Consider the following 22,579-nt stretch of genomic DNA (forward strand, 5'->3'; position numbering starts at 1 on the left):
CTTCACTCACATTCGGAGGAATATGGAGGGAGCAGCTAAGCACATGCCCCTCCAGACTTTTTTTTTCTTTTTTCATTGACAAGTAAAAAATGCCTATATTTATAATGCAAAACGTGATATTTATATATATATATGTTTTAGAACAACTAAATCAAGCTATTTAACATATGTATTAGCTCACATACTTATCTTTTTTTGTGGCCAGAACACTTAAACACTACTCTGGTGACAATTTTCAAGTATACAATCGTTATTAACCCTATTGTCATGATGACAATAGATCTCTTGAACGTACTCCTCCCATCTCACACAAGTTTTGCGTCCTTTCCACCCCACTGATATTTGATGCCATGGCTTCATGAAGATGCCAGTGCACAGGCGAAACTGATTGCTTTTCCACATTCCCCAGCACGTAGGCCATCAGTGTGGCAAAGAGGTTGGTCCTGCCTGATCTTACTCTTCTGCCCTGGATACTGAGGTAGACTGTTTCTGAGCCCCTGGTGTCTGCTTGAGCTGTGCAGTTGTGTTTCCTTGGGCAGGGCCAAGGAATCCTAACTGCCCCAATCAGAGTTCATCCTGCCCTTGCCTAGTCTCCCACAGCCCCGCCCCCCTTCTCCCTCCTCCTTCAGGAAGAAACTCACTAAGTGGAGCTGCCCCCCATGGTTCCTCCATATTCCAGTCCCACAGACAGACCCAGACGTGTTAAGTCGGCTGGAATTTAAATTCTTTAAGAGAAAGGAGGACTTTGGCTATCTCACAGCCTCTGCTATCTCCTCCACTTAGCAAAATGCCTGACATTTAGTTGGTACACAGTAAATATTTACTGAATGGATAAATAAAGCTCTGTCCTTCCATTATGGGCAAACAAGGAAGTTTTTGAGTGTTCTTACACACAACATAACCTTTTATTTATATTAGTTTAGGCAACAGCCTACAACCACCACTCAAACATGCACATACAGGATCCATATGACAACACACGAAAATAGAAGTCACACATTATTAAAGGGACCTTTTTGAATAAAGTGGTGGTTCCCACATACTTTTGCTCTGATTCACCACCATAACCTTCCTGTTTGTAACCATCATCTTTTTTTAAGAACTAGGTGCAAACCAGGAAATGGTTTGACAAGTCTTTGGTGGACTTGGTATTAGTTAACTGCATTGCTATTTCAGCACCCTGTGCCGGAAGAAATTTAACAAACAAAATGGATGTGGTGTTGGCATCCTGGTTCAAGAGTGATTTGGAGGCTGAGCTCAGCCATTTGCTCAGCACCTCTAAGAGAATGCTGAAGACTGGATTGCTCGTGATGCTGCCCTCTTTCTTATTGCTTCACAATGCAGGATCTGTGTCTCCAGCTGCCCCCCTGGCCACTACCATGCCGACAAGAAGCGCTGCAGGAAGTGTGCCCCCAACTGTGAGTCCTGCTTTGGGAGCCATGGTGACCAGTGCCTGTCCTGCAAATATGGATACTTTCTGAATGAAGAAATCAACAGCTGTGTTACTCACTGCCCTGATGGGTCATATCAGGACACCAGTAAGTTCACTTCAAATATTTGGGTTTTAGCGAAGAAATGTGGGGTTTTCATTTGAGTGACTTCAGAAGGGATAGTCCTCTTTATGAAATGTGGACTTGTGCTTCATAACAAACAGGATCTAGCTCATTTAATTTAAGAGAACCCTTTAGAAGCTTTATGTAAAAATGCCTGTAACTTTGTCAGAGTATCCTGAACACTACCCCCAGATTCAGTGATTTGCTGGGAATATTTACAAGGCTCAGGATATAGTCGCGCTCACAAACTCAGATAAGAGATATTACAGCAAAAAATCATCAAAGGGAAAAGGCATATAGACAAAGTTGGGCCCCACAGGGCATGTTCAGTTTCCCTTGCAACAATTTGTGACAACATGCATGAAATATTGTCTACCAGGGAACCTCATTAGAGACTCAGGACCCAGGGTTGTCACTGGGGGCTGGTCAGACCTGACACATACCAAAATTCCAGACCCTTCAAAGGAAAATAGGTGTTCACCATAAACTGTATTGTTTATACAAACAGTTTAGACAAAGTGGGCCACTCTTTTCAGGGTAGTGGGAACCCTACCAAAATTCAGGTTCCCAGACATGCCAGCCATGGGCCAACCTTACAAGCAGATTTGCGAAGGACAACATTCAAGCCTCTTTGCTGCACACTCACCAAATAGACACCAGGCCTGTATGATATCAAAATATACTTTTTTAAAAGTTCAAAAACTATGACTTTAAGAGTGGAATGAACATTTGTCAAAGACTTGCTTAACCCACTAATGAGGGAACTTGCAAGGTGACAAACAGGGCTGAAAGGTGATCAGGTACTGCAGTCCACCAGGAGAGGCACAGTTGAAAACAAAATGAAATAATTCAATAATTTTCTACATTGCAATCCATGTAGAATTTTGGGGAGTGTTTTTTTGTTCTAATGAATGGAAGTAACTTGCAACTTTACCTAACAACATCTGTGTGTTAACGCAGAGTTTGGGCCCTCATCAGCCATCATTATGAAACAGAGGAAGGTGTATTCCCATAGAGAATTAAATAGTCTTAAGGTAAACCTATTAGACAGTGCTGTAGTATGGTTCTGAACAGGACTGCAGTTATCTTTTACTTTATTTCTGAGCTCTGGATAATTCTCTTAACAAGGAAATCATACCATAGTATAAAATGACACTGAAATTTCACGTTTCTGCACAACCTAAGGGGGAAAAAAAGAAAACTCAAGTTTAAAGGAACAAGAGTTGTTTAAAATAAAATCAGACAAGAAATCTGAAGTGAAACTCTTGCTTCTTAAGAAGTGAAATTCTCTCTGGTTTCAAAGTGCATTTCTCTGTGAGGCAAAGAAAGTCTCTCAACTTACCCTTTAGGGCAGTGGGTGGGGACTCTGCTATTGTTCTTGCTTGTCCCAAAATTTAGAACATGAACGTTGCCTTGAGGGAGAAAGGAGAAACTGGGAGAGAGAAGGGGGCATAAAGAATCCACAGAAATATGCAGTATTCCTTGTGGGGAAAAAAAAGTCAAAATTCTATTAAGAAGGCTGAGCCTTGGAAAAGAAATTTTATTCTAGAATGTTGTATGATGGAACCAAGGTAATTGAGAGTCAGTTGTTTTCAGAGCCTAGAAGGTGGATAATTAAGGTGTTCAAACTATGACTTCAGCTACCATGAAGTATTGATACAAGTGGTTTGCGTATCTCTATGTAATTGCCTTGTTACAGTTTTCTCCTCTAATGAGCATTTATGTACATGATCACATATGATCATGACTAGTAATAATTACTGCCAACACATTTACAGTGCTTAATAGTTCATATCATTCTCTTGAATGATCTATTTAACTTCTCAAGACAACTGGAAAGGTGGCTAATCTCCATTTAATGAGCAAGACAACAGAGACCCTGAACTTGCCCACTGGACGTGCTAAAAGCAGAATGCAAATCTAGGTCATGTGAGTTAAGATTCTATGCACGTGCAGTATTCTCCATGAGACAGTGAGGGAGACCATGTGATGGCTATTGTTAAGATTTTAAGAGCTTCATATTTCATGCTCAGAGGCTCAGACTTGATCCAGCAAGTTCTTGTAGGGATCCATTAAGCTGTATTTCTCTATGGAACCCTGAAGAATGTGAACTTTTAAAAAGCAGATGGAAGCCCATGAAGAAAGCTTCATTCAGTTCTACACATTCACATGGATATAATCCACCTGCATATCAGAGCAGGTACCAAGACTTCAGCAAAATTTTGTCTAAGGTAGAAGGCCTTCCTTAATATGCCAAGTCACTATTTTCCTCCACAAAACAACCATAAATTTGCTGATTTTTTTCAATATAGACCTGGTATTAACTAGGAAAGCAGACATTCACAGTATATTTGTACAAATGTTACATTTCTATTCTCTAGAATATAGATATTATTTGAATTATAACATATAGTTATTTTAGTGTCTTGCTATAAAGTGCAAGACACTAAATGTTTAAAATAAACAATGTAAGAAATAAGAAATCCTTACCTTGCAGTCATAAAGTCAAAAACAAAAGGCCTATAAACTATTCAACTAAGAATTAGCTAGGCTATCATTCTCTTGTCTGCAAAATGGCAGAGAAATCTAAGGTGTTTTCCAGTGTTCCAGTTCCTGGCTGTACTTGGTTTGCTGAGAAATGATAATAAATAGTGATTCTGGGGCTCTTCCTGCAATTTTCTACCCAAGGCCACGGGTACTATAGCATACATTAGCAAGCATTAGAACATCTCTGATGCTTCTATGGAATCCAATTGACCAGCTGATTTATAACTTTCTTTTTTTTTTTTTTTTTAACAGAGAAAAATCTTTGCCGGAAGTGCAGTGAAAACTGCAAGACATGTACTGAATTCCATAACTGTACAGAATGTAGGGATGGGTTAAGGTAAGAGAGTGAAGGATTTTGTCAAATAACACAGCCCAAAGACCTTCTCAATATAAATAAAATGAAAAAACGTTAATAAATAGCACTCTGATGATCTACCCTTAATTTGACTCTCATTCAAGCACTTGATTGCTGTTTGCATTATCTCTACTATTATATGTGAAAAATGGGATGCTGTGTTGGCTAAAGAAGGGTTATAAACCAAATAAATTCTCTTTAGAAAAGATGGCTCAGATATAAGTCAATAAAAATGGCCATTTGAGAGGAAGTCTTTGTGCTTTTTAACCTGCACTGTGCCAGTCAAAGATTACTGTGCAGGTAATACCAATGAATTATATTTAATCCCCCTGATTCATTCCTTGGATGGTTGGAAATTATTCTCTTATCTTTATTATTTCCCTCTAAATACCCAATCATTCTCTTAAGTACCTCAGGCTTGGTTCCATTATGCTATGGTATGCACATAGATTTAACACCAGGAGATGTTTTCCTCGAATGGATGACTTGCTCATTGCTAAAGCTCAGTAGTTGGTCAACTGTCTAAGAGAACAACGTACAGCTCAGATTAACTAGGTAGCCTCTTGATCTCAGTAGGGAAAGTCAGACCATTCTACATTTAGTGAGGAGTTGGACTGTGGCTGTATATAGAATTAGAACTCTGCTGCTGCACTGGATTTCTTTTAAGTATTGATTGTATCTTTATTTCCACCTGAGATTGGAGGTAAACTAGGCATGGTCCAGGCAGTTTCCATGCAGGTACATTCTTCACCATTAACCAGTATCGGAGAATCATTTTCATTTAGATTTTAATTATCTATGGCTTTATTTCTTCTCCACCCCCATAAATGCATTCAGTATTCGCTTGCTTGGCAATTTTCATCTCGAGACTTCAGTACTGAGAAAGAATTACCCTTCTCCTTGGAAAAGGAGCCAAGCAGTATAATAAAAAGAAAGTAGGCCGGGCGCAGTGGCTCATGCCTATAATCCCAGCACTTTGGGAGGCCCAGGCAGGTGGATCACAAGGTCAAGAGATCGAGGCCATCCTGGTCAACATGGTGAAATGCCGTCTCTACTAAAAATACAAAAATTAGCTGGGCATGGTGGCACACGCCTGTAGTCCCAGCTACTTGGGAGGCTGAGGCTTGAACCCAGGAGGCAGAGGTTGTGGTGAGCCGAGATCGTGCCATTGCACTCCAGCCTGGGTAACAAGAGCGAAACTTCATCTCAAAAAAAAAAAAAAAAAAGAAAGAAAGAAAGAAAGTAGATGTGGCCTCACATCTTCCTCTGCTACTTATTAGCTATGTGATTTTGGGCAAATCACTCAACTATTCCGAGCCTTCATTTTCTCCTTCATAAAATGATGATATTCCCTGTTTTGCTAGATTATGATAAAGATTAACTGTGATAGCATTTATAAAATACCTATTTTAGCACATAATGGTTCATGGGAAATAAAAGATGATTTAAATTATTTCTTAGGGAACATTTTCTAGGGTATGTTAAACCAGTGCATGCCAATAGAAACATGAGAGCCATACATGTAATTTTAAATATGCCAGTAACCAAGTTAAGATAAGTAAAAAGATACAGGGGAAATGGAGTTTAATAAAATATTTAATTCCCCTAATATATCTAAAATATTATCATTTCAACAATATAAAAAACTTATCAGATGTCTTTCATTCTTTTTCATTGTTGTACTGTCTTCAAAATATGATATGTATTTTACTCTTAAAACACATCTAAATTCAGACAAAACTATTTTTATGAGAAATATTTGATCTTTAGTTAGGTTTTATAGTTGAAAAAGAAAATTGTATATAGCCGAGTTACTCCAAACTTACTCAAATTTTTGCCAAAGGTGGAATCAAGTAACAATTTTTCACATTAAGTCTTAGTTAAAATTAAATAAAATTTAAAATTCTGTTTCTTAGCCTTATTAGCCACTTTTCAAGGGATCAGTAGCCACATGTGCCAGATTATGTTGGAGAGCACAGGTCTAACCTGGCCAGTTCATCATGGAGAGAACAGATGTGTTCACAATACCAGTTGCGTTAGCCTTGCAGTACCTGTATTTTGGAAGCAGCAGAAAGCTTCAGGGTTGGTGACTGCTGTCTGTTACACATTCTCCTTAGCTCATTCCTTCTCCACACAGTGCAACCTCTGTGTCCTGCTGAACAGATGCCAACCTCAAGGAAGTGCTGTCCTGTATTAGAAAAAAAGGCGGCTTTTTAACTTTGATAAGTGTTTTGGTTGTCCTTATACCTCTCAAATGGATCAATTTAAGGCAATATCCTTTTTTCTAGTGCTACAGAAAGGGAACGGGGTTTTCTTTTGGCTTTTTAAATGACAGCGTGCTCTCTCTGGCCTGTGAGGAGATCTGTGAATGAAATCCACTTTTAGTTAGCTGCCCTTAGTCTCCTTGAGGCCCTTTGCATTTTTCTAAGGGCTTCTAGGGTTGACCATTTTGCCTCAAGAGACTTGTAAATTTTTAAATAGTGGCAAAAAACAAACAGGGAAAAAATATATCAATACACAAATCCAGGAAGGAAACAAAATGGTAACGGGGACTGTTCAGAATTCTCTTTTCTTCAACTTTGTTTTTGTACTTTCCAAATTTTTTAGGAGCATAGAGAAAAATAGATTTTAATTTTTCTTAATTAGCATTATCTACATACAAAGCAGTCAAATATCAACTGGAGCAATACAAAGAGTTTAAGACAGTAAGAAACCATTTACCCCTGTTTAGATAGTTATCTTCTAGTTTCATTGATGTGGTAACACAGGATTACATTTTCTCACTACATTTCCAATCACACTATTCTGTAATATTTTTATGTTAAATATTGTAATTGTTTTTCTTTTTCTTTCTTTTTTTTTTTAATTTTTTATTGGATTTTAGGTTTTGGGGTACATGAGCAGAGCATCCAAGACAGTTGCGTAGGAACACACATGGCAGTGTGCTTTTCTTTCCTTCTCCCCTTCACCCACATTTGGCATCTCTCCCCAGGCTATCCCTCCCCACCTCCCCCTCCCACTGGCCCTCCGCTTTTCCCCCCAATAGACCCCAGTGTTTAGTACTCCCCTTTCTGTGTCCATGTGTTCTCATTTTTCATCACCCACCTATGAGTGAGAATATGCGGTGTTTTTTTTGAGACAGAGTTTTGCTCGTTACCCAGGCTGGAGTGCAATGGCGCGATCTCGGCTCACTGCAACCTCCACCTCCTGGGTTCAAGCCAATTCTCCTGCCTCAGCCTCCTGACTAGCTGGGACTACAGGTGCGCCACCATGCCCAGCTAATTTTTGTATTTGTAGTAGAGACGGGGTTTCACCATGTTGACCTGGATGGTCTCGATCTCTTGACCTCGTGATCCACCTGCCTCGGCCTCCCAAAGTGCTGGGATTTTAGGCGTGAGCCACTGCGCCCGGCCTATAATTATTTTTTAAGAGAGTCTTGCTCTGTCACCCAAGCTAGAGTGCAGTGGCTTGATCATAGTTCGCTCAAGTGATTCTCTGGCCTCAGCCTTCTGAGTAGCTGGGACTGTAAGCAGGCACAATCATGCCTGGCTTTTTTTTTTTTTTTTAAAGCCTTTGTAGAGATGGGGTCCGACTGTGTTCCCCAGGCTGGTCTCAAACTCCTGGCCTCACGCGATCTGCCCACCGTGGCCTCCCAAAGTGCTGAGATTACAGGTTTAAGCACCATGCCCAGACAAATATAGTAAATTTTTTGTATTCATTTTCAAGAATCAACCTATAGACTATGAAAAATGATAGCTGACAGAAATTAGAAAGGAGAGAAAAATATGCATTTCTCATTTGACATTCTGACAGCTTATTAGATACTGTCTCATATTGCTAGATAAATAGAAGTTTAAATAGATTATTTAATATAATGTAGATAACTCCCAGAAACACTAAATAATAATACAACAAAGAAAAGTCAAGATGACTGGGGAAACAGCAGTACAGTTAGACAGTTTTGATAAATTTTTCTCTAATCAAGAAATAGAGGCAAAAGTATTTTAAATCTTACTTTGATGAGAACCCACAGAAGACTAAAATCAGAAACACTTACAATCAGAACGGCTACTCCAGAGAGTTTGAGCTTTGGGTTGGACAGGATGGTTGTACACTTTTATTCAGTCATAATTCATTTTACAATGTGTTTGTATTGCATTTATAATCATGAAATAACTATTATGTAGTAAGTCTGTATATTAAATTGTTAGGCATATTGTTAGACAGTGTGATTGATTGTCAGTCAAATACTTTTTAAAAGGTCTGAGTCTTAAGATGTGGCGCAAAGCAGGAGTGTGCCTATTAGTCTAACAAATTAAGGATAATGTCCCGAAAGCCTAGCAGCACGTGTGTATGCTACAGACATCATTGGAGGCACAGAGAAGCATTATAAGCATTGGGAGGGGAAAAAAAAGAGGGCACACGGGCTATTTCCCCTGCTTTGAAGCTTTGCCAAATCCACTGGCCTCTGAGGGAAACTGTATCTGTTACATAGGTAGTTTGGGGAGTCATTACACTTTGGCGTGATCACAACAGTGTGTTTCAAGCTCCCTTTTTACTTCTTCCAGCCTGCAGGGATCCCGGTGTTCTGTCTCCTGTGAAGATGGACGATACTTCAATGGCCAGAACTGCCAGCCCTGCCACCGCTTCTGTGCCACTTGTGCTGGTACCTTCCCTAGTTCTTTTGTTCTTTCTCCCAGTTCTGGTTTTGCTTTTCTTTCTGGTTTTAGCTGTCACTCATACAACCCACTTGATACTTATAAAGTAATGCTGGAGAAGTGTATTTCTCTTTGATAATTGTGCATGTATTCTCATTGAAAGTCAAGCAATTACCAGCATCCTGTCCTTGTTGAGAAACTTACACAGCCCAGTGATATCTCTTCTTTCAAAAGAGAGCCGATGTTTTTGACAAGAGTTTCCATTTTAACTTGGAAGGCTTTTTTTCCCAATGAAATTAAGAAAAAGCATGAGTAGTATATTGTTAATCTTAAAATTATAGCAGATTGATGCCGTTTTATCAAACTGTTAAAGAATCATCCATGGAGGTTTTCTCATTTCCTGTGTTTGTCTTGCTTTTAAGGAGCAGGAGCTGATGGATGCATTAACTGCACAGAGGGCTACTTCATGGAGGATGGGCGATGCGTGCAGAGCTGCAGTATCAGCTATTACTTTGACCACTCTTCAGAGAATGGATACAAATCCTGCAAAAAGTAAGTGGATCTGCCCCCTCGGCCCTAAGGGGCCCTGCCCCTTTAGACCTAAATTCTTTTTATGACTGCCTTCATAAGAAAATAAGAAAACTTAGAATATGTCATAACACTAGGTCTAAACATGTACCTGGGGGCACTGATCTGAAGCTTTAACCCAGCTTATCTTTGACATTTTTGCTCCTTTGCCTTGGGGGCACCAGAAAACCTTTAAACTAATATTTCAGTTTCAAGTACATGTGCCATACCTGTTAAAATCACAGTGTCTACTTGTGTCATCAAACCTAGCAATTTTTGTGAGAAGATTTTTGTGTCATCTTCAGAGGGATAATTAAAGACATTATGAGATCACTAATAAACACTCCCTCCTCTGTGCATGTGTGAATGGATTAAAATTTGTACATTTTTCTCATAGATGCGATACCAGTTGTTTGACGTGCAATGGCCCAGGATTTAAGAACTGTACAAGCTGCCCCAGTGGGTATCTCTTAGACTTAGGAATGTGTCAAATGGGAGCCATTTGCAAGGATGGTGAGTACAACTGCCCATATTGATCTTTTGAGCAAAGTATGATCTTTCTACTTTCAGGACTAATATTTTCCCACTTAAAAAGGAAATTCACAAGCATGCCTCACATAGGACATGCCCAATATTTTGGTGGCATTCGTTCCTCTTGAACTTATGCCCTTAATGGATTTGTTTGTTGTTTGTTTGAATTGCAGGAAGAAATAAATCAGCTGTAGTGGTGCTGGCCAATATGGCTCAAGTTAATTTTGTACATTAATAAACTTTATCTTTTAGAACAGTTTTAGATTTATAGCAAAATTGAGCAGGAAGTTTAGAAATTTCTTGTATACACCCTTCCCCATCACATAGGCATAAGCCTCCCCCACTATCAATATCCAGCATCAAAAAGTATATATGTTACATTAATGAACCTACAGTGACACATCATTATCATCCAGAGTCTACAGTTTACCTTAGGGCTCACTCTTGGTTGTACACTCTGTGGGTCTGGACAAATGTATAACATTATAGTGCCATGAACAGTAGTTTTACTGACCTAAAACTCCTCGGTGAATTGCCTACTCATCTTTCCCTCCCCACAACACCTGGAAACCACTGATTTTTTGTTTTATGTTTTTTTATTGTTTCCATAGATATGCCTTTTCCAGAATTTATATAATTGGATTTATATAATATGTAGCCTTTTCTAGCTAAATGTTGATGTATTTCTTTCCAGTTTTTACCACATGTACTTTTCACCAGATTTTTTAAAATACCATGCACATAGAGTTTTGTATCTTGATTTTTGCACTAAGCATTAGGCATAAACATTATCCTATGTTTTTACAAAGTTTTAGAAAACTTTATTTTTAATAGCCGCGTAAAATTCAATCAATTGAAGATGCTGTAGTTTTTAGCCAATCTCCTATTATTTGGATTGTTTATAATTTTTATATATAAATAGTAATTAAATGGTATCTGAATCTTTCACTAGGCCTGTTAGACTAGATGAAGTAATATCTTCATCTTGCAGAAGGGAAAACCCAAAGTGTAGAGCTAGGAAATGATTGACCCAATATTTTAGAATGTTGGTCTGTTCCTTGCACCAGTGATTCTCAACCAAGATGCTGGGACACAGCACCATCCCCAGATATTCTGATTGAATTGATCTGGGGTGCAGCCCATGAGCATGGGTTTAACTTCCAAGTGTTTCTAATCTGCAGCCAGGTTTGAGAACCACTGCACATCCAGTTCTCCCTAACAATTCAGCTAATACCAAATTTCCTCACGTCTCTAGCCTCAGTTTCCCCATCTGTAAAATGAATGAATTTAAATTATTCCAACTCCAACATTTTGTAAAATTTTTTGACATTTGAAATAATTTATGCTGAATGGACCCTACAATTTATTCCTAAATTTATGCAGAAATTACACATCAGTGAAGTAGAAAGAAATTGTTTAAACTATTGTTGTTCAAAACATCTTTGGATTGTTATAAAAATAGAAAAACAAAAATATGCAGTTGGAACAATCTGACTGACATGATCATTGCCCTAGGTTTATTCTTTTCCTTCTTTTGAATGTTTCTCCTTCTGGAAATTTCATGAAAGGAAAAACAGTGCCACTGTCAGGACAGTGTGGACTTGGAAGTCAGAATGCTGTAGTTCATATCTGGTCTCCAGGCCTTAGGCAGCTTATGAATTTCTCTGGGCCTCATTTCCACCATCCATAAAAAATGAAGAAGATAATATTGATGTCATCTGGTTAGTCCACAACTCTCTTTAAGGAATCTCAAAAAGGTGTCAAAAAGATCTGGGCACATGGCAGCACTGACAGGACATCATTTGTGGTCTCATTTCTTTGGAGCATCATAGGTGACTTTGCATCTCCATGGCCTTTCCAGTATATGATTGGTCTAAGTCCCTGTGTTCCAAGGCTTTCTTGCCGGGACTGATTCGACTGTAGTACACTGGGGTGAGAGAGGCTTGGGGTGGTAGCACCCCAGGGACCATGTATCATTCTTTAGTTACCAGCAAGTGCCTCCTTTCCCTAAAAACATGATTCCCCTACTTCTAAATACAACCAGAAATTTTTGTAAGTTAGTAACAGAAAATTGAGGCAGATGAAAGTGACTGGACGTGGTGGCTCACGCCTGTAATCCCAGTACTTTGGGAGGCCAAGGTGGGTAGATCACTTGAGGCCAGGAGTTCGAGACCAGCCTGAGCAACATGGTGAAACCCCATCTCTACTAAAAATACAAAAATATTAGCTGGGCGTGGTGGCATGTGCTTGTAATCCCAGCTTCTTGGGTAGCTGAAGCATGAGAATCACTTGAACCCTGAAGATGGAGTTTGCAGTGAGCAGAAATCATATCACTGTACTCCAGCCTGGGAAACAGAGCAAAACTCTGTTTCAAAAAAAAAATGATGTAGGAAATCCATTGTAACTTGAAATGTTCACCAGTAGCACCTGGTAGCATTTCAAAAGTTGCAATGCTTTATTTTCCCTAAATCATGGTGAGCACGGGACACGTTATGTCAAATGGCACTTTATTTCATGCTAAAAGTGGAGTGTTAGGATTGTGAGCAGAAGTGGGAAATGAATCATATCTGCAGTGAGCCCATTTTCAGGTCAGTTACAGAATGAGATCATTGATGGCTCACCAGGTTTTTGAAATCACATGGCAGCTGCATTTAAGGATGTTTTATTTATTCTCTTTCAACAATCATATTTCTATGATTCTAAGACATGTATTTTTTTACATTTTAACATCTCTGAAATTAGATGCATCTTATAATTTGTGGCAGTTTACAACTGCTTTTGACCAGAAAACTAATGTAATATTTATGTAATTTGTGGCAGTTTACAACTGCTTTTGACCAGAAAACTGATGTGATACCAGTGTTACTGCCCAGATATGAGACTTGGATGCAGAGACATCTGTTCAGCTGAGTTAGGCACTGTCTACTTCTTCTTGTGTTGAATTTAATGGCAGTTCTAAAGAGCTTCAGAAAATTAAACTATTGTTCAATATTTAAAGCAAAGTTTCTTGCATAAGCATGGAAACAAAACAATGTTACATAAATATAACCAATAACTTTTAATAAGTATAAAATTAAAATCCTAACTTATAAGAAAATTCTGTGTATTAGTATTAAATAGAATACTATTTAATACTGTGTATTAAATAGAGTTTAATATGAAGTATCTTTTCCTTTGTATTACTTAAAATGATGGTGCATCTTAAATTTTGTGTCTTAGATTCAATGAAATATGCTATAAATGACTGTATACTCTCTGCTCTAGGTAATTCAAAGAAGAAAAATTTCATGCTTGTGTTATTAATTGATTTCTAACTTATTCTTTTTCTAATTTTTTTTTTCTTTCACAAATGGATACCAATCACATTTACCATTGGACTGCAATGTCTCTCCTTGAAAAACAATGCTGTTGACTGAAATCACTTTGGGTGGACCACATTTCCTCCTGTTGACTACTCCTGAATGATCTCTTCCAATCCCCCAAATCTGCCTCTCTGGCCAATCACAATCTTCTTCCGTGTGTGTACATCATGCTGCTCTTGTCTTCAACTCCCCCTTTCTCTTGCTGACTTCTGGGAAAGCAACGGAAGAGTCCTGGGCAGAAGGAGGCTTCTGTATGCTTGTGAAAAAGAACAATCTGTGCCAACGGAAGGTTCTTCAACAACTGTGCTGCAAAACATGTACATTTCAAGGCTGAGCAGCCATCTTAGATTTCTTTGTTCCTGTAGACTTATAGATTATTACATATTATTAAAAAGAAAAAAACAAGCCAAAAAAAAAAAAGCAAGCCACCTCTCTCTTTCTTGCTCTCTTTTTCTTTCTCTCTCTCAAGTTTGTGCAGGGAGATGGTGAACTGTTTGTCAGAACTTAAATGGAAAAAAAAAATAAACCTACAACAAGCCTACCTTTTATAACTGGGTGTTTAGTGCTAAACAGCCAGAACCACAGAGACAGTATTGTATGACCAAAGCATTTGATGCCAAAATTTGACGTTAAAGTAATGATTTGATTTCCTGCCCTGGTTTTGAAGGTCCATTTTTTTCCCTTTTGCATTGACTTGCTTGTTTCCCCTTTGAGACTCCTAAAAATACCTTTCCAAAACATCGCAAGAGCATACATAGACAAAAATGAAAAAGAAACCTCTTGCATGCTTGAGTCCACCACTGGGGGAAATGACAGAAAACTGGACCTGAGGGCATTAGGAACATCCTACAGAGTTGTGTTCAGTGTTGTTTGTCTTGGTATTTCACAGTGAAACATTGATACTCTCCACACATCATTTACTTCATGCATTATATACTGTTTTCTTGCATTTTACTCACTTGATAAGTCTGCTCCACTGGTTTCATCAGATAGACTTGCTGCTACTGGCTTTTCCATTATAGAGTGGGTTATTATACACACAGTTTGCCAAATGGGATTGCTCTGTATAGTCAAATTGGTGATGGACAGATGGATAGAATGCAGAAGTACATAGAAGAGCTGAGGCTGATCCAGCTCCCCTGAAATTCAGATTGTTAACTTTGTAGACCCTGCACAATCTCTTGGTGCTATCTAGCCATTATCCCCATTTTTGTAAAGGCCATCAGAAATTCCATTTGTCATGGTGGGAAGCATTTTGGATATGATGCAGGAAATTTCTTCCTGGAGTCAAAAGTTTCTAAGAGGTCCTGTATTTTTAAGAAATGAAATTTATTTAAATAATATTTAAGCTCATGCCCATGTTGGCCAGGCAGCTTTTTTCAATGGTGCTTATTAGAAGTTTTTTCATCTTGTCATTTTAAGAAAATAAAACTGGAAATTGAATATGGGTGGAATGATTGTACCCTTCTAGTTCTCTTATTTTCCCACTCCTCTGTCCCTCTATAACTATGCCATGCTATTACATACCTGTCCATCGAATGTTGAGATCATCTGTTTTTTAAGAAATATTTTCATTGTTTTTTTTATGACTCTCTAAACACTTCATGGAAACTAGAAGGCTGAATTATGAGAAACTGTTTGGATTAGTGGCCAGAAATGATGAAACCTTATAGATCTTTTGACAGTTTCTCTGTTTAGGGGAGATATACTATTAACAAGTTTCTTCATATCAAAGCTTCATTGGTGACCTCATTTGCTTTAAGAGTGACCAGCCATCTTGCAGGCTTCATGCTTCTGAGAGCCTCACTTCTAAGATGCTGCTAGAGTCACAGCTGAGAAGAGGAAGGATAGACTATCCTGAGAAAGAGCTGGGAAGTGGTTGCTAAGGTCCCCATCTAAACAGCAAGCTAATAAAAAGCCTATCTTGAAAATATTTCTAGACATCAAAGATAACTTACAATCCAAGGTGAATAATAAGTAAATAGTCTGATGACCCTCTTAATAGCATTGTAATTTTATGGAATCACATAATGATTCATAAGTAACTAGGGAGCCAACTGATTTTGCTAAGCGATTTTCCCCTTTATAACACTGCAGGCCCTTCTGACACACACACACACACACACACACACACACACACACATGAAATTTAATCCTGGGCACACCATATAGTTTTACATTTAAGGTACAGTCTTAAATGGACAAATGCAAGCATAAGACTAAAGCAAGGTCAAGCAGATGGCAAAACCGGATTTGCCTGCAAAGGAATCTGTATAACTCAACCAGCCCATAATATTTGAGGCACAAGGTTACTGTGATAGGAAAGATAAGAATGATGTCTGTTTTCTTAGACAAATAACCATCAACATGACAACAAAATTCATTTGGGTCTACCCGTGTGCATTCCATTTCCCACTGACCATGCAGGTGCACGTCGAGGAAATCCTGGTTTAATTACTAGTGTGTTACTGCCTCATTTATCTAAACATCATTAACTAGAACATAATGCTTTCCAACGTTTAAGTTAATGTTATATATTATGTACAAATATATATATATATATTCATGATGAGATATATGTAATGGATAGTACAAAGTTTGGAGACTCAACAAATGCTCTAACCTTCTAGAGACAAAAGTCCTATTTCTGTTTTTCTTTTGCCTTTTTATTTTTAAATAGTGACCCATTGTTAAATCCAAATCCACTTTTACTGAAAAAATACTGTACATGTGTAAAATGTTCAGTTGTTTTTTTGTAAAATATAGTAGAACGGTTGTAATTGATACTGGCCAAAATCAATGTTATTCCATATTTTATTTTTTCTATTAAATTAACCTAAGTTCCTGTTTATTTGATCTGTTCATACCCATGTATAAACTTCTCTGAAAGGGTAAGGTCATGAGAAACTTCCCTGTTTCTACCTAGAAGCTGAATATAAAGGAAAGGGTGGAGTTGCATGAAACATCTAAATAAAGTTGGAAAGGAAAGAGTGAGCAGAGGAGGGAATTGAGAAGGAGTGAGAAACAGCAGTATAAGAAAGGAATGGGTTAGAATTGGTCATGAATTTATGTTAAATCCCATTTTTAGAAAGCAAGGCTGTGAAAAAAATCTGTAAAAGTTTGGCATCATTCTATCAGATTGTACAGATGCTGGCCCCCAGAATAGGGCCCACTTGGTCCCACTCTTCCTCTAAAGCACAACACACCCACTATTATGTGTCGTAGGGCTGGGGCCATGGCTGGGGACTAGGAGGGAGGCAGTGTAAACGCTGTTAAAGGAGAAGGTGACTTCAATTTGCTGACATCATGTATAAAGTCGACATTGGCTGGATGTCTGGAAGATGATTTTTTCTAGAAGATGATTTTGTCTAAAATAAATCTCCAGTGCATACCATGGGGTGGGACTGAACAAGCTAGCTAAAAACAGCAGTGGAGCAGCCTTTTGGGGAAAAGAAATGATAAATCAGCCAAAGCCACAGACAAATTGAGCTCCAACTAGGTTTAAAGATCTAGAGATACAACAAGGTATCTGCTTTGAAGTCCCATTTTGGGGATGGAGAGAAATTAATTTTATTGATCACTTACTATGTACTACACAATCTGAGAATATATGTATATACATACTGATGTAAATATATTCTCTCTCAATTTTCAGAAGGACTCTAGAGGTGAATATATTATCCTCTGTTTACACATGAGAAAACTGAGCCACATAGACTTGAAACAAATTGAAATTCCATACGCAGATTCATAATAAAATTTAACATAAAGACAATTCACAGCAAGTAGTACATGCCAAATCTCAAATGATGTTACACTGAGTTGTTAAGTTTGGAACAGGCAGAGATTCCTTTGAATTGGACTGGTCAGGTCAAGTTTCCTAGAGCAGGTAGAGCTAGAATTGGTCTCTGAAGCATAAATGAGTATTACTGAGGCAGACAGAAAGAGATGAGGAAGAACATGACCAATGAAGTTGCTGCATACAAGATGCTTAGGGAAGTAAGATGTTTTCATGGTTTTAATCTAATTATCTGTTGCTACAAAGAACAGTGATTCAAAATTGGGTGGATTTGTCCAAAAAAATCTACATTTGTACACTTTGTAGAAGGATAGTGCACCCATCTCAATCCCCACATCTATGGAAGACCACTAATTATCACTCACTATCCACTCTAGTTATCAGAGGCTTGTCACTGCTGATTTCTTCTACCAGATTCGTTATTTTCCATTGAATAATCTACCCTTCATTTTTGAAGACTTTACAAACTGAGTACTTGGTGAAGAAGGGGAGGTGACTGCTATAGAACTACCAAATTGAAGTTTCTCAATCAAAGTGGTCAATACTTGCGGCATATCTGAGTATGGAAATGAAGACATAGCATCTTATTCCCCTCATGTAAAAAGAAGGTCATGCAACTAAAATATAGACATTCGTTCTTAACAGCTTCCGTATTACCATTCAGCCTTGCACAAAGGGAGCAATGGGAGACAGCAATGTGTACCCAGTACATGTTGATGGCAGAGATCTGCTTCTCTCCTCTGGTCAACATCCATTTCCAAATGTTATTTTTGTTGTCGACTCATAAAATCTGAAGTTCTCAGCAGAATACATTAGGGCCTTTGACATATTTAGCAGGGCATAGCCAAGGTAGACTTAATTTCACTGTAGCTCATTAGAACTATTTGGCACCTAGAAATGGGGCTACAATCTGTAAAATCCTGTCTCCTCTTCATTACAAGAGGTGAAGATCAGGTCCTGATTCAGTTCTTGAGCAATAAAGATGCAGTTATGTAGCATCACTAAGTTTCAGCAGACCAGAATGTGACCTGAGACAGCCAGCACTCCTCATTCTCTACCTCCAAGGGACTTACAAGGACAGTTTGACTGGCTTATTACCAAAGGACTTTCTTACAAGGTCTTCTCTCTAATGGACCGTTGTTTGGATTGAGTTGTGGCTTTTTTTTTTTAGGGCCAGGTGTCAGGCAACGAAAGATAAATTTCATATCCTACTGTCTAGAAAATTCCAGAAACATTCCCTGAGGCCTGAGTTATAAGATCCTTAACTTTTTTTGTTTCCATTTTAGAAAACAGTACATTATTTTAAAAATACAGTGTTTTAAGCTTCACATAGTTTTACTAAAATGTATTTATTTAATTTGACCCACACAAAAATCTGGCTGATAGACATTGATTTTCTGATGCAAGATGCACAGAAGTAAGGGGTGTGGCTGGGACTCTAGCCCACAGCTTCAACATTCTGTACAACACTGATTCCTTTTTAAGAGTGCTGGAGAAAAGCAAGTCCACATTACATATGTTCCAAAGCAGAGGGTAAGAGCCTTTTCTCAAGTGAAGATAGAAAGCACACTGGGTCCCTGGGCTTGGCTTTTTCTCCTTCCAAAAGAATTGCTTCCATAAATAAATATTGAGTCCCTGCCACAAACTAGGTTCTAAGATGTCTCATATCCTCTTCAAACTTATAGTCTAATGAGGGAAACACACACACAGATATAAAATACGTGGTTATAATGTGAATTCGTTTATGCCTTTAAAGGGTATAAAATATTGTCAGGAGTCAAAGGAACAAGCTCACTTCACTAATCATGTGCTAAGGTTCCTGCCCTTGCACTACAGGCTTCCCAAGGACATCCAAAAATATCATGAAACCTTAAAAATAGAGTTGACTCTAAAATGCACAAATAAAATTGCAAATATCAAAATCAAATGATATCTTCATTAAATATCTACAAAGTGGAATATGTCAAACTAGTCCATGGCAACTGAAGAATTACGCATACAGTCATTGTCACTTAACGGCAGGGATATGTCTGAAAAATGCATCCTTAGGTGATTTTGACATCATGCAAACATCATAGAGCATACTTACACAAACCTACATGGCACAACCTACTACCCACCTCAGCTATATGGGATAACTTATTGCTCCTAGGCTACAAACCTGTACAGCATGTTACTGTACTGAATACTGCAGGCAATTGTAACAAAATGGTAAGTACTTCTGTGTCTAAACACAGAAAAGGTATGGGAAATATATGGTATAATCTTATGGGACCACTTTCATATATATAGTCTTATTGACCCAAGTGTCATTACACGGTATATGACTGTAATTAATGTTAATGTAGAATAAAGGTAAATTTTAATGTTTGATATAATGTAAGACCTGCAGAGGTGGGAGAATCTAGGATTTTGAGAATCTTAAGAGCCCTCCAAAGGAGAAAGGAAGTCACTATTCACTGTCTAGGGAATAGAAGAGAGGAGAGGAGAGAGATGTGTTCTATCCTTGGTGGTCGTCAGGGAGGTCACTAGGATGGGGCGTGGAAGGGTAGTGTACAGGACTGCAGTATGTGGATGTCTTTCTGGATATTATTCTCTCTTCTTCCCTTTGCCTTCTACAGTCTCTCCAAGGAGATCTTTGTCAATCTCATGGTTTTAAATACCATCTATATGCTGATGACTCTTAAGATATATATAGATTCCTGATCTCTTCCCTCAAGATTCACACCTGTAGATTCAATTAACTACTTGACATTTCCCTTCAGCTATCTAATAGGCATCTCAAAATTAACATGTCCAAAATAGACTTCAGACACTCCAACCCCCTGACCATCTTTACCACCAAATCTCTCCCATCTCAGTAAATGGCATTCACTGTATTTCCAAATATATCTCTAAACGGGCTACTTCTGCCCACTCCATAGCTGTAACTGTGGCCAAAACACCATTGTCGCCATCCCAGACTGCTGCAAGAGCTTTCAAACTAGCTCCGGGGCTTCTCCCTCTCCTCTCTTCTTTTCTCTCCCTTCCCTAATAAGTTCTCTACAGGAAATAGTGCCATTACAAATGGAAAATCAGATTTCATCTCTCTGTTTACTGAACATAATATCTGAACTCCTTACCTGAGGTCTTTGTGATCTCACCTCACACCGCATCTCCCATACCCTCACATGTTCTAGTCATGCCAACTTTCTTTTCATCCTTCAAACAAAACCAGCTTGTTTGGGACCCAGGACCCTTGCTCTTCACATGGCTAGCTTATTCTCATCACATAGGTCTCAGTTCCAAAATAACTTCTCTAAGCAGTTACTTCCACCACTGACCCCACACCTGCCCACCTTGTTTTGACATTCCATAGCACTTACCACCACAAGATATTTCGTGGTTCGTTACTTATTGCCAACCAGCCCCATGAGAGCTGGTACTTTGTCTGTCTTGTTCACAGCTGTATCTTACACGTCCAGCACATGCCTTAAGAAATATTCATGGAATGAATGAATAAGAAAACATCCGAGAGACATGACATGTGACCTGAGCCTTCAAGGATAAGCAAGAAATTACAAATCAAAGGTCGTTATGATGTTTAAGAAGGATATTTGAGAAAAAGAACCTGTGCAAAGGCACAAAGCCACTTAAAGGGCTTGTGGACAGCAATCACATGGAGGCCCAGGCAGGGGATGAGCAGAGGAGGCAGCTCAGGAGAAAGGATGGAGAGATGAGTAGGGTCAACCAGTAAAGGACCTTTGCTGGACTGTTGCCCTTCCTCCACCTTCTTGTCATTAACCCTCTTTTCAGAGAGGTTAATTGACTTGCTCTAGGACCCCATGAAGTCAACTCTTGGCCTCCTGCCAACATATTTGAGGAGCATTCATTCAGACAGAATGCTGAGGAGGCTGGATTTGCTCAGTCTCCAGGCACTGATGGCTGTATTGAGCCAGTTGAATGAAAGGACAGGGTGCTGAGCAGAGCTCAGCTGTCAGATGAACTCACATGAAAGGCAGTAGCCCACAGCTTCTGTTCACTGTGATGTCCACAGTCAGAGCAACAGCTTCGCAAGGCCTATTTGCAAAACTGGTCTTGGGACCATAAGCCTGCTCAGTATCATCTTTTTCTCCTAAGACAAGACCCCTTAGCTGTCTAAACTGTCATCATCAAAGAAGAGCAAAAGGAAAAAGCATAACGTGCTAGCACTTCCCTTCCCTAACAATGAAAACAATAACCCACCTATGCGGAATACTTCCTATGTGCTGAGCTAAATGCCTCATATGGGTTATTTCATTCAATACTTCCAATAGCCTAATTCTATCTCCTTTATATAAACAAGGAAGCAGATGAGGTAAATGCCTAAGGTACTCCAGTGGTAGATAGAAGGTCTGGAATTAATTTAAACCCAGACAATCTGATATCAGAGCATTCACAAGGAGAAATACAAGAGCCAAGGAGGATTCCATCAAAATAAGCTTCAGCCATGATGGTGGAGTATGCGATGGGTTTCTGTATTTTAGCTGATGCTGTCAGGTCCCAGATGCATGTTATCAATGTCCACCCAGGAGTACACACTGTGGCCATATCATGCTTTATGTGGACAAGGCAGAGGTCAATATTTGATCATGAGAGCTAGTAACAATCAACGGGCCATGCAGACAAACTCAAAATAGACCTAAGGTAAATGAGGCATTGGCTGCTACAAAGAAATGAGCTTATGATGATATGATGCCTCCTTTCATAATTTCTTTGTCAAGAGGCTATTATTTGTTTCTATAGCCCTACTTGAAATGAGGAAGAAATAAAATGGAGATTCTGGGAAATCAGAAGAAACATTAGCATGCTCACAAATTCTGTGAGCTCCTTTGACAAATCTGGTGAGACATAAATTCTTTCCGGGTGATATTAAACAGGATTCTTGCCACCACAATCTTAGCTTGCAATAGAATAAAAGCTTAACTATCAAAAAAGTAAGGCTTTTTATTATATGTAGGAATATAATGTTTAATTGTTGTATGTTATGAGAAGAGCCACAAATATAGCAGAAACCAGAAGTCATCTTGACCGTCCCCTGCATCACTCCCACATCTGATCCGTATCACCAAGTCAAGACAATTCCACCTCCAAAATCTTCCACACTCACTTTCTGTTCTTCACCTCGTCTGCCCCTCTCCTAGTCTAACACCTTGGATTAAACTACTTCTCACATGGGCTATTGCGCT

At 38.8% G+C, this 22,579-nt stretch overlaps 2 protein-coding genes across 6 annotated transcripts in view; one reads left to right on the forward strand and one right to left on the reverse strand.

Annotated features, from left to right (window-relative positions):
• PCSK5 (proprotein convertase subtilisin/kexin type 5) overlaps positions 1-22,579 on the forward strand; it is a 470,824-nt gene that overhangs the window by 293,133 nt on the left and 155,112 nt on the right. For 4 of the 5 annotated variants that reach the window (XM_078366047.1, XM_078366050.1, XM_054254455.2 and 1 more), the window contains exons 16-20: positions 1,345-1,538; positions 4,353-4,437; positions 9,024-9,121; positions 9,536-9,665; positions 10,078-10,193. In XM_078366047.1, the coding sequence (XP_078222173.1) occupies positions 1,345-1,538; positions 4,353-4,437; positions 9,024-9,121; positions 9,536-9,665; positions 10,078-10,193 (623 nt within the window). Of the gene's footprint in view, positions 1-1,344; positions 1,539-4,352; positions 4,438-9,023; positions 9,122-9,535; positions 9,666-10,077; positions 10,194-13,791; positions 14,100-22,579 lie in introns of those variants that run through there. The other variant, XM_054254451.2, reaches the window with a different exon arrangement.
• Positions 1-22,579, reverse strand: part of LOC144581680 (uncharacterized) — a 49,726-nt gene that overhangs the window by 2,324 nt on the left and 24,823 nt on the right. Inside the window, exon 3 of the mRNA XM_078366063.1 lies at positions 6,507-6,643. Coding sequence (XP_078222189.1) covers positions 6,507-6,643 — 137 coding nt within the window. The remainder of the gene's footprint in view (positions 1-6,506; positions 6,644-22,579) is intronic.

The sequence above is a fragment of the Callithrix jacchus genome, chromosome 1 (genome assembly GCF_049354715.1).
Source record: "Callithrix jacchus isolate 240 chromosome 1, calJac240_pri, whole genome shotgun sequence".
Classification (NCBI taxonomy): Eukaryota; Metazoa; Chordata; class Mammalia; order Primates; family Cebidae; genus Callithrix; species Callithrix jacchus.